The sequence below is a fragment of the Ambystoma mexicanum genome, chromosome 4p (assembly GCF_040938575.1).
Source record: "Ambystoma mexicanum isolate Mex_15411 chromosome 4p, UKY_AmexF1_1, whole genome shotgun sequence".
Taxonomy (NCBI): domain Eukaryota; kingdom Metazoa; phylum Chordata; class Amphibia; order Caudata; family Ambystomatidae; genus Ambystoma; species Ambystoma mexicanum.
Window position 1 is genome coordinate 187,278,222 of NC_090927.1, and position 12,577 is coordinate 187,290,798.

Below are 12,577 nucleotides of genomic sequence, written 5' to 3' on the forward strand. Positions count from 1 at the left end.
AATCTGCCTAAATCCTCCCTTCGCCACCTTCAACTAATCCAGGATAGGACTGCAAGACTTATCATTGGCCTCAAGCCCAGGGGCTGCATCTCTCCAGCCCTAAAATCTCTCCACCAGTTCCCGGTTGCTACGAGGATCAAGTTGAAGACCCTCTGCACTATCCACAAGACTTTCTGGGGCCTGGAGCCCCGCTACATCCAACTGTCTCTCCCTAAATACCTCCCTGGTAGAGCCCTTCAGTCTTCTAGCTCCAACACTGCACATCAGATGCTTTTCCAAGCAGAGATAGGGGGGTAGATCTCTCTCCTCCGCAGGTGCCTCCCCCTGGAATGGCCTCCCTGCTCCTCTCAGACTTGAGCCGGATCACCTTAAGATCCGGAAGCTTTTCAAGGCCCTTATTTGCTCTTCCTCCTTCCCTCTCCCCTGCTAATTTCCCCCTTTGCCTCTTTTGACTGGCTAACTGGTTCCTTCAGATTCTTACAGGGCACCAAGCCCTCCTCGACCAGTCTACCCATGCACTTGGTCTCCCCTGAACCCCCTCTCCCCCTACACCTGCACTTACCCTCCCGGGCTCACTCCCCTTGGACTAGCCTGGAAGGGTCTGCACCCCAAGGAATCCTTCCAACCCCATCCTTCGACTAAGCACGTGGATCTTCTTCCCCTGCACTCTATGCATTCACCTGGCACTTGTCTACCCGGCCTCCCCTTGGCACTCGCATAACCAATGGGCCCTTTCTGCCCTGACCCGCACTTCCCTGCTACCCTCTCCCTGTACTTTGTGTTACTGCACTTGCATGATCCGAATGTCACAAGGCCTAGTAGGACCATTTTGTTTTTCTTCATCCATACCCCCCCCCGTCTTGTGGTGCTTTGAAACACCTTGGTGTATAGGCACATTATAAAGAACCAATACAATAAACATCACGTGGCCTAATTTTCTACATGCTACCCTGCTCCTCCAGAAAAGAGACCAAAATGGCATCACACCAGCGTATGCTGCCATCGGCACAGATTACATACACACATTGATGCTGGGCTTTCTGGCAGGTGTAAACTGCTGTGATGTCATGAACGTTCTAATACATGGAATGTGGGGTGAATGCGGGGAGTCCATTTTCCAGGAATGGCCTCTATATCTAAGGTGCTCACCATGTATACTTAATTAACTGTGCCGTAACTGCACGCTAACCTTTTCTACAACTGGCTCTAGTGTGCTTCATTCAAGAGAGGGACCTTCATATTGTTACTAAACAGATGCATGGGAAGTGGAAGGTTTCACAGGTTGCTATTCAAATTAAACAAGGCCCTCCAAAGAGTGAGAGAAATGGGGAAGAGCCAAGCACGATACCCTAGTGCTGAAGCACTACAACCTCTGCTGGCTTGTTCAATCCAGTCATGACCATTGATGCACAGCTAATGGCAGTGGGGTTTAGGAAAACCATGGGCTTTGCGAGGTGCCTCACAGTATTGCAGTTGTGGAAGACAATAGTGATTGTCTCTCCTTTACCTTTTAGGCTTGAACAAAGGAGCTGTATTAGCTGGAGTCATCGGTGCCCGCAAACCGCATTATGACATCTGGGGGAATACAGTAAATGTCGCCAGCAGAATGGAGTCAACAGGTGTCATGGGGAACATACAGGTATAGCATATGCGTGCATGCTTTATCCATATGTTCAAACTGTTTTTTTTTTCAGCCAAGCAGAGGCCAAATCTACCAGTGGAAAGAGGTTCTGTATGCAGAAACATCCGCTCCAGAGCAACTGACGTACACCGTTAGCATGGAGTGCATACTGTGGGCAAGACCTCCGATCAAATGCTTTCTGCTCACTGCCCGTGTGCAGCAACTGGACACTACTTTTGTTTTGTAGTTTCTTAAAAACGGGCAAGTTAGCCCCTGTCCTTGATGAGGGGCTTGGTGCAGGTCATAGCGAAGTGCTGTGGCCAATCGGTACAAAGGTAATCCGGACATTGACTGCTTGGGAAGGTAAATCAGGTAATCGAATTGTGAAATGGGTCTACATCGTTGCACTCCGCAAACGAGAACGTAGTTCTCACACCATTTTTGACATATCGCAAGTAATAGTATGGGCAAACATTGCACCATTCTTGACATATCTCAAGTAATAATATGATCAGACACAATAACAAAGTAAAATATAATGCACACCTGTTCCTCCACCTGTATAAGGAAATGTGACCAATAATACATAATTTGGTGTGAAGCTCTGGTTTACCATGTGTAAATGTTAGCACAGTGCACAGACATATGTCCTTTGTCTATTTCTGGTGGCTTGATAATGCGCTAATGACCCCAGGGTATCAAAGCACAAATACAAGTTCCTCTGAGAGAATGCAGAAGGTGAGCTTCTCCAAAAGGCAGAGTTAATGTTTTGCGAAACACCATTAAGTCATTAATGTCCCAGATGGTGTCATGAAGTCGATTCCAATGTCTGGCTGCTTGTATGATGGAGTAGCCCATGCTTCCAGATCATTTAAAATGAGGAATGTTGATGGTCAGCCATTGGGATGCATGTAGCGATCTATTGGGAAAATGCAAATGGAGCTGGGACTTCAAATAGAACGGGGCATTGTGAACCAATGTCAATTCTTCAAGGTGGATACGCTCCTTCATTGGTAGCCAATGTAGGCTCTTAAGAACAAGGGTCATGTGTTTTAGTAGGGGCCTCCTTGTAAGAATTCTAGCAGCTGTGGAAGATGTCTAAGTATAGTGAATTACCATAGTCCAGGATTGGTCCCTGTAATAAATAGTGTTATAGTGACTCAGTAAGGCTGAGATTAGAGTGGGCGAACGGTCTGAGACGCATTAAGTAATGAGTTTACAGAACTAAGTGTGGCCCACAAGTGGGTGGATCCTGATAGAGTAGAGTCAAGAAGATGTTTTTACCTTGGTAGATGCCGTATTCGGGAAACCAGGTAATGACATGGCAGTGTGTACTAGTATGTTTTTTTGTCGAGCATAAACGAATGATACCAATAGAGGTTCTGTATTCCATTGATTATGGCCCAACCAAATGGCATTCATCAAATTTTCAATTGAAGGAAAAATGTGCTGTATTTGCAGTACGTTTACTTCGCGGTTCTGATGTAGTTGAAAGAGGAGATGTGTATCATCGGCCTCATTTTGGAATGTAACCTCCTGATTCAGCAGCTGGTTTACTTAAGTGTCCCCATAGATGGAAACTATTCCAGTTAGCAACTATGCATCACACTGCTTATTGTTCTGGCGTACATCACCCTCTCTGATGCAACCCACTAATTTCAACCTTGCATACTTTCATGCACCTATGTTCTGCTCCACTACTAGCACACCGCTTGGACCGTTTAGCCCTTAGCACCCATCTCTGCCTCACACTACTCTACCGTTGAAGTGTAGAAGGTATCCATTGCCATTTGTCACACTTGTCCTCTTCTTGACCTTGAACAAAACATTGATCACCAAGGCTAAGGCTTTATGCACACATGCCTTGATGCTGCCTCCGGATGCCTGACGGCATCAAGCAACTCTACTACTCCAAGACCTCACCCTGCAAAACACGCATCACACAACTTTCTTAATACATAGACCTTTAGCCACACTCAAAGCTTGGTATCTCCAATAATCCTTACCCCACCATTTTAGCAAAAGGAGTGACTAGAAGTATATAGAGATTGGAATGGTCATTTGTGTGGCAATATTGCATTTTAAGAGTACATGTTTTAATTTGTTTTTATTGAGTTTCTCTTGTTAAATTGTTTTGTGACAATTACATTCTTTGAGATTTGAAATGCAGGTAGATGGAAATATAGATAATTCCCTTCCCCCATAAAGCTTCCTTCCCCTTAGACCCTCTCCATGAGCTGGAAATTAGATTTCATGCCATAAAACACATTATGAACACAATAGCACTCACACAATTCCCCTCTATAGAAGGGTACATCAAGTCAGCTAGACCTTAAACAAAGAGAGGATTCACAATGCGTGCACCAGCTCCACCTCAAAGGGCTTTTAATGCCCCATTCCTGATCCCGGATCCTTTAGCTACCCTCTAGATCATGGTACAAATAGTTTCTGACCAAAGATCCTCACCGGCATGTCACAACTTTGTTGCACCAAGTGGTCTCCAAATTGGCTCTTTGTTGTTCCATAATGTGGATATGCCACACCTTAAGCAGCCAAAGTAGTTTTGTCAGTGCCTGTTCTGCTCCAGCGGGCAAAGTCCACCGACTTGGCAGCTAGTAACAGACCTGCTATGAGTTTCCCGCTCTACAATTTGAGCAGCTAACTGTTGTTGACTGTAAAAAATTCAGAAATCATTCCAGAGCACAGTAAGTTTGGAGCAGTGCCGTCACCCTCTGCATTGCCTGCATATTTTCTCTGATAATTCAAAGGACGTAGCATGTAATTTCAATGGAACACTCTACCAGCGGTGGATTATCTTACACGACTGCTCTTCATTTTGTACACACTGTCATGGCTGAACAATCAACAGATGGCACAAGACAAATTTAAGTCCTTCTACCTGGGTGTAAAAAGGATTAGGCGTGGCCGAGTTCACAGTGATGGGGTAAGGGATTGTATACCCACTCTGCTAGCTCACCAGATGATTCTCTTCAAGGTGCTCAGTCCTTCTACGCACCATTGGTACATTATTGCCTACTAATAATACTTTTTGGACTTCTCCATGTCTTCCTTTATCGTTGGCAATGTGGTGAAACTAGCATGATGTTCCACCTGGACTGTCCTACCAGGAACCCCACCTTTTATACTCTTTTGTCTTCCAATGGAGGTCTGAAAGTGCACAGCTAGCTGGAACCGGTGGTACTTCCAACTTTCCCCTCATGTTTCCCCTAATTACTCCCAGATTAGGCCATGCCAGGATCTCTGGTTCTTATTTCTGACCCATCCGCAACCACTTCAAGAATGCCCTCCTGCCTAGGTCCTAAAGGTTAATTCTCCCTCTCTGCCTTTCCACCTTTCCCCTCACGCCTCCTCTCAGCTATTTTCTTATTCATCCTTCAAAAGGATTGTGTCCTCCCACGTATTCCTCATTTCTGACACATGTTGTCGAGCTTCAGCTGCTTTGGAAAAAAAAGATTCGGCAGAGGGTGCTGTGCATTAATGATGTCCCTTGAAGGCCTCTGTCGAGGATGATGTCATCATAGGCATGTATAGCACGCACTTTTTGGCCACCGTTCCATTTTTTATGCGATAGCTTTGCCAAAATTCGGCCTGCCTCCCATCTTGTGACGTCTTTGTTAATCTTCAGCAATGTCTTCATCATCGACACCAATGACTCCGAAGTCCGGTTTTAAAGTGTTGGGATTGCAGATCGAAAATGTCCCTGACTATTTGCGCCATATCAGTTTGTGGTGCCTCGGAGCGGACCATGACACCTCTGACTGCTCCGAAGTGCCAATCTATGACTGGAAAGGCATTTAAGGAACGGAAGGGGAAGCTGAAGGTAGGCAAAATCCCTAAAAGATCCCCTACCCGGTCCTTGAAACCTTCAACTGACGTGTCGAGAGGCGACTCTCCTGGGAGGAAGAAGGCTAAGCGGCCCAGGTCGAGGAGTGGCTCACACCACTCTTCTTCATCCTAGAAGAAGTCGAAGAGCAGGCACCGCAGATCACCTTCATCGACTTCGCCATCAAATGCTTCCCCCAAAAGAGTTGCTTGCCCAACCAAGAAATCCACTCTGGCCGAGTGGGAAGCCTTCAGGACTGAAATGCTTAAAATTTCAGAAAAACAAAACCCTATCCATGCTCCTACCCAGCCTTCGAAAGAAGCCGTAAAGGAAAGGACTCGTCCTAAGTCGCGCGCACCCTTGAGCCCGGGAAAATGGCCTGATCCACATTGTGAGCCTTCTAGGCCACGATCTGATGTTTCATCAAAGCATCCCTCGAGACATAAGCACAAGTCGAGGTCGTCGACGCCATCGACACATTTGACGCCGGCGACACCTTCGACGCCTGCCAAACCCTCTACGTCGACGACACCAGCTCTGCCATTCTTGCCAGCTGTGCCGTCGACGCTGTGTGCCCCTCCTAAACCAATGACACCGATAAAGAAAACCTTGACGACTAATACATCGTCAAAGCCACTTCTGCAAAAATCTATAATGCCTGACAAGACCTATATTCCACTGCCTAGGAAATACTTTTTTAACGAGCAGTCTGGTGTAGAGACCCCATTTGGCCTACAATATGGTACGCCCAATGTACTAGAGAGTTTCATTGCGGAAGAGTCCAGGATGAAGGACCTTTATGAAAATGTGCAGACTGCAAGTGGGATAGATGCCTCACCTGAACTAGAACCAGAGGCTGGGGGGGCATGCAGATGCATCCTATAGACATCTCATGTCAAAGGTGGTGGATTACATGGGTTGCAGTAGGCCTCCATTACCATATGAACAGGACGACCATACTAACATTCTTGACAAAGGTCCACAGTCAGATCCCATCTTACCATTCTACATAGCCTTGCAGAAAAGGGTGGCCAGGAACTTAGAGACTCCAGAAACTAATCTGGCAGTTGATAAAAACTTAAGTAAGAAGTACCGCCCTTCCAGTAGTGACCCCGACTACCTGTGAAAACATCCCACTCCGGAGAGCTTGGTGGTGCAGACAGCTAGTGCAAGATCAAAAAACGCGGTGTACCCTAACATCCCTCCTGATAGGGACGACAAACGCGTAGATGGATGGGCAAGGAAGGTATTCTCTGCAGGGAGCATGGCACTAAAATCTGCCAACTCCACTTGTGCCCTCGCAAAGTTTACGTTCATTCTATGGGACTGCATTTCCATGGCGGCAGAGCACATTCCCAAAGGGGATGAAAGAGATGGGTTCTTAGCCATTGTTAGAGACGGCAAAGAGGCCATGTGAGAGTCTCTTCAGTCAGGTATGGATTTTGCTGATAGCATCAGCAGATCCATGGCTACCAGCACCGTTATGCGCAGGTTTGCGTGGTTGAGAAAGTCGGGTTTTACACCGGATGTGCAATCTAGACTTTTCAGCATGCCTTTTGACGGGTCTCACCTTTTTGGCAACAAGGCTGATGAGAGCCTTGAGAAGTTGCAGTCCTCAAAGGCAGCAGCCAAATATTTAGGTGCTGCTATTACGCAACCTCAGCCTTTTCGTTATAGTGGACAACCTTGGAGTGGTAGATCTTTTTGCTACTACTCCTCAGTTGGAAGGGTGAGGGGAAGGGCCAGTCAAAGGAGCCAGAGAAAATGTCCTCGTGGTGGACGAGGTAGAGGTGCAAAGCAAGTTCAAGCAGCAGCCTCCTTACCATCGGCTACTGCATCAGCCGCCTAAAAACCTCTCTGAGGTCTTGAGTCACAGTTCACCAGTGGGGGGCAGACTGTACCAGCATCTAGAAGATTGGCAAGACATTACTTCGGATGCTTGGGCTCTAGAAACCATAGACCATGATTACTGCCTTCCTTTCACAAGGAGACCTCAGAACAATCCACCGGAGGACCACTCTTTCAGCATTGCAAATCCGCTCCTTGTGCAGGGAATTTTACCCTGCGAGAGAGAGGTGCTATAGAACCAGTGCCTGTAGCGGAGAGGAACAAGGGAGGGTACTCCCCTTATTTTCTAATACCCAAGAAGGACAGAGGAGTGAGACCCATCTTGGACTTAAGATACTTAAACAAGTTCCTCAAGAAGGACAAGTTCAAGATGGTCACACTTTCTCAGATCCTTCAGGCCCTCCAACTCCAGTGTCCTTGGTTGGTGTCAATGGACCTTCGGGATGCTTATTTTCATGTGCCAATCCATCTCAAGCAAAGAAAATACCTAAGGTTCGCGGTTGGCAGTTCTCATTAGCAATTTCGAGTTCTACCATTAGGGCTAACCTTCCGTCCGAGGGTTTTCACCAAACTGATGGCGGTGGTGGCAGCGTGTCTCAGGAGAGGGGGGATTCATGTCTACCCCTACCTGGATGATTGGCTGATCAGGGCGCATTCTCCTGAACAAGCTCGGGATCATCTCAACGTCACCTGCCACTCTCTTCATAGACTGGGCTTCTCCCTCAATTACAAGAAGTCCAATATGACACCTTCTCAAAAGCTCCAGTTCATCAGAGCTGTACTAGATACATCCTTGGGAAAGAGCTTGCCACCCAAGGTGAGGGCTCAAGACGTTCTTCAGATGGTTACCAAGTTTGAGAATGCCCACAGTTTACCAGCCTTCGATTTTGTGAGGTTGATCGGCCTCATGGCATCCTGCATTTCACTGGTGGCAGAGGCCCACCTGCGAATGAGGTCCCTTCAATGGACTCTAAGAACTCAATGGTCCCAATTCTCAGGAAAGATGTCGGACCTACTTCAGATTCCAACCAGGGTCTCACAGGATCTTCTGTGGTGGGCCTGCTAGGACAATATTCTGAAGGGAGAACATGTTTGGCAACCATGGCTGGAGATAACAGTAGTGACAGATGTCTCACTCACAGGGTGGGGAGCCCATGCCAATGATATGACAGCCAGCGGTCGTTGGTCTCCATCGAAGTACAAACTACATATCAATCTTTTGGGGCTGAGGGCAATCAGACTAGCACTGAAGGCCTTTCTGCCCTCTGTACGGTGAAACAATGTTCTGATATTGACGGACAACACAGTAGCCATGTACTACCTCAACAGGAGATGAGGTGTATGGTCACTGCCACTGTGCATAGAGGCAATGCAGCTCTGGTACTGGGCAATTCACGAAGGAATCTCCCTATCAGCAGTTCATCTAGCCGAAGTGGAGAACACAGTGGCAGACACTCTGAGCAGGCAAAGCACAGTCTCCCACAAGTGGGAACTAGCTAAGGATGTCCTTCAAGAGATCCTTACCCTTTAGGGAACCCCTCAAGTAGATCTGTTCGCGACTGAGGTCAACCGTCAGTGTGAACGGTATTGCTCCAGGGAATTTCCCCCAAGAGTAGCTCTAGGAGACCCGTTCGGAGTGCACTGGGAGTTTCCATTCCTGTACGCGTTTCGTCCAGTCCCCGCCATTCCTCATGTGATCAGGAGGTTGAGAAGGTTCGGGAAACACATGATCCTAATTGCCCCGGGATTGGGCCAGATGGACATGGTACTCTGACCTTCTGGACATGTCTATCTGTCCTCAGATGCGTCTTACACAAAGAGAGGACCTTCTCTCGCGAGAGGAGGGTTGGGTTCTCCATCCAAAGGTCAAAACACTCAACCTTCACGCTTGGTTTCTGAAAGGCTGAGATATAAGAATTTGGGACCTCCGGATGACGTAATGGAGGTTTTTTGCTTTCAGCCAGAAGGCCAACAACAAAGTCTTTATACCATTGCGGTTGGAATACATTTTGCAACTGGTGCATGGAAAAGAATGTAGATCCTTTTTTATGTAAAACACTGGATGTTTTATCCTTTTTTCTATCTTTAGCCAATCTGGAGCTCCAGATTGGTACTATTAAAGGCTACTTGGCAGCACTGTCCATCTTTAAGTGCTCATCAGAGGAATGTTCCTACTTCAGAATTCCACTGCTGACACAATTTCTAAAGGGGCTCACCAATGTGTTTCCCTCCCTCCCCATCACCTTTCCAGGTTCCAGTTTGGGACCTTAATCTGGTTCTAAAATTCCTAATGTGTCCACCTTTTGAACCCTTACACTCATGTCCTTTAAGGTTGTTGACCTTTAAAACCATTCCATTGGTAGCTCTAACTTCAGCCCGTAGAGTGAGCGAGTTGCAGGTACTTTTGTCCAAGCCACCATTTACTATCTTCCACAAGGATAGGCTTGTTTTATGAGTCAAACCTTCATTTTTGGACAAAATCATTTCTGATTTTCATATAGGTCAGAAAATAGTTCTCATCCTAGCAAGGAGGAGGAAAGACTACACAGATTAGACCCTCGGAGAGCGTTAAGCTTTTATATATCTAGAATGTCTAAGCTATGTATTGATGACCAGCTTTTCATTGGATATAAAGGACGTTAGCTGGATCAGGCTCATACTAAACAGACCTCCAGATGAATAATTCTGGCAATCTCAGAATATTACAGGCTGGCAGGGAAAGACCCCCTGAAGGTTTAAGGGCCATTCCACCAGGGGCATTGCTATCTCTACAGCCCTGCAAAGGGGCATACCAATTAAAAACATTTGTGAAGCAGCAACGTGGTCATCCATCCACACATTCACAAAGCATTATTGCCTGGAATCTTCCCTCGGCCAGGATGATACTTTTGGCAAGGCAGCCCTGCACTCATCCATGAAAATATATGAATTCAAATTCTACTCCCTCCTCCAAACCAAATACTGCTGTGGGAGTCTGTCAAAGATGAGGAATACGTGGGAGGACACAATCCATTCGAAGAACTAGTTACTTACCCCTGGTAACGTTCTTTTGACTGGATGTTCCTCCCACATATTCCTCATTGTCCTCCCATCCTACCCCTCAGTAGAATATTCTGTGCTATCACAGCTTCCGTTCCATCAAGGCTAAGTACGATCACTCCCGTGTTTTGCGGGTATCTCTGCTGTTAAAGGGGGGAAAAGGAGAACTGACGCCAACATGCGATGCACGTGCTATATATGCCTTCGATGAAATCGTCCTCGATGGAGGCCTTCGAGGGACATTGACTCAACACCATTGACGCACAGCACCCTCTGCCAAAAAGAAAATTCTGAAGGAGCTGAAGTTGGACAACATGTGTCAAAGATGAGGAATATGTGGAAGAACATTCAGTCGAAAGAACGTTGCCAGGGATAATTAACTATTTCTTTTCTTCTCTCCTCTCCCTCCCAAACTCCTGCAATCCTCCTTTCGCTCCTTTGCATCGCCTCCGTTCCTTGCCCTCATTTTAAACTCTGTCTCCTCTCCGCACAGCCATGCTAGACTCTGCACTCTCCATCATCCGGTTCCTAATGCCCACACCTCTCCTTTGACTCAAAACTACCTTTATACAATCGAAGTGTCTTAAACCTGCCCGATAAGTGTAAATTGTATGACAGCTGTGTGCAGGGTAGGGATTGGCTTGGAGACTGGAGTGGCCTAGTTCAGACTACTATTTCACCAGCTGTTCTAGCCTGTACAGCTAACTACCCCACAGTTCTTCACACCAAGGTTATTGTATGGCTTGTTGTCATCTTTGCTTTAGATGGTATTTTGTTCCTGGCCGCCCCCATCATCTCCCCGATCCTGTTATGTCTGAGCAGTCACAGTTTGAAGTGAGTAAGATTTGCGATGGCTCCATGGGAGGCATCTGCAAACCTATTTCATAATGTCTTCTGATGTAGGCTAACGTCACCTCGAGGCCTGTGAAGTCTCATAGCTGGGGATCCGCGATGACCGCACCCTGCATTCGGAAGTCATGGGATTTCAGACACCCACTTATAATTCCTGGACCAAGATGGGGCTATGGGGTTTGGTCAAAGGCATGCTGTGTAAGACTGGGGATGGAATGAGGAACCTGGGATGTCCTCCATACACCACCGCAGGGGCCAACATCACAGAGCAGGTGGCAGTCCCTAGCCCCCTGGAAACTAGCCTTTAGCTCCAGGCAATATCCCTGACCAGTCGTCATCATTTATCAAAGTACTAGCTGATAAGATTGGAAGTGTAGGCCGTATTCAGAGTTGGGGGTTGAGAGAGCCTGTCTAGCTATCCTAGGCTTCCTCCCATTCCAAACAAACTGAAATGTATTTAGGAATTTTTATACCTGCAAGTCCAGTTGGCATTGGGAGGCAAGTTAACAAAGCCATGTTGACCAGTTTATCCATTTACGTCAGGAAAAGACCAGTTTATTCCGGTTGGCTGCATCATTGCGATAGACTTCAGAAGCGCTACCAATGAAATGTATAACAATTGGCTGTGTCTGGAGACAGGTTCACCTCTAGATACCCCACACTCTTATACAGAGTAGTCTCCTCACTGCGACTTCTCAGTGTTGAAGGATCAGAATTTTATATTTTGAAATGTTTTACTTTCAACCCAGAGATGTCAACAGATCTCCTCATCTCAGTATTCAGCTCTAGGGGGAAGGGCAGCAGATGAACGGCTGTGGCCAAAGCACCATCTGCAAACATAGCAAACTTGTATTGCACCCCAGAAAGGTTTTACCCTAGATGTGCTCATTAGCCCTAAACCTCCTGTCAAAGAGCTCCATTACCAGGGCAAAGAACATCTGGTAGACCAGTTGGCCCTCTCAGGTTACCCCGGTAAAGCAGAGCTCTTCTGACAATTGATTATTCACCCTAATTGTCGTGCATGAACATCCATAGTTAGCCAAGACTATTTCATTCATATTTTCCTGAAACCAATATCTTGAAACGTTCTGTCGATCAACGCTGAGTCTACTCATTTGAATTCTTTTTTGGCATTAAGCGAGAGCAGCATGGCTGCACCCAGAGAGAAATATTTGACCATTTCTAAGAAATGGGAGACCTTCCTGAAATTATTGAAGATCCATTGACCAATAACACACCTGACCTGTTGGACCGTAGTTTGGTGAAGAGTTTTGTATCGCTATGTAGTAGGGCAATTCTGGGACCTTGACTGGTTTAGGAATGACGCTGATTGTCCTTAGACATAGTGTCCAACATTACACTAAATTACTGAA

The 12,577-nt window shown here is 46.6% G+C and overlaps 1 protein-coding gene across 1 annotated transcript in view; it reads left to right on the plus strand.

Moving 5' to 3' along the window:
• The window catches only part of ADCY3 (adenylate cyclase 3), an 851,194-nt gene that overhangs the window by 775,085 nt on the left and 63,532 nt on the right, over positions 1-12,577 (plus strand). Inside the window, exon 19 of the mRNA XM_069605674.1 lies at positions 1,515-1,639. Coding sequence (XP_069461775.1) covers positions 1,515-1,639 — 125 coding nt within the window. The remainder of the gene's footprint in view (positions 1-1,514; positions 1,640-12,577) is intronic.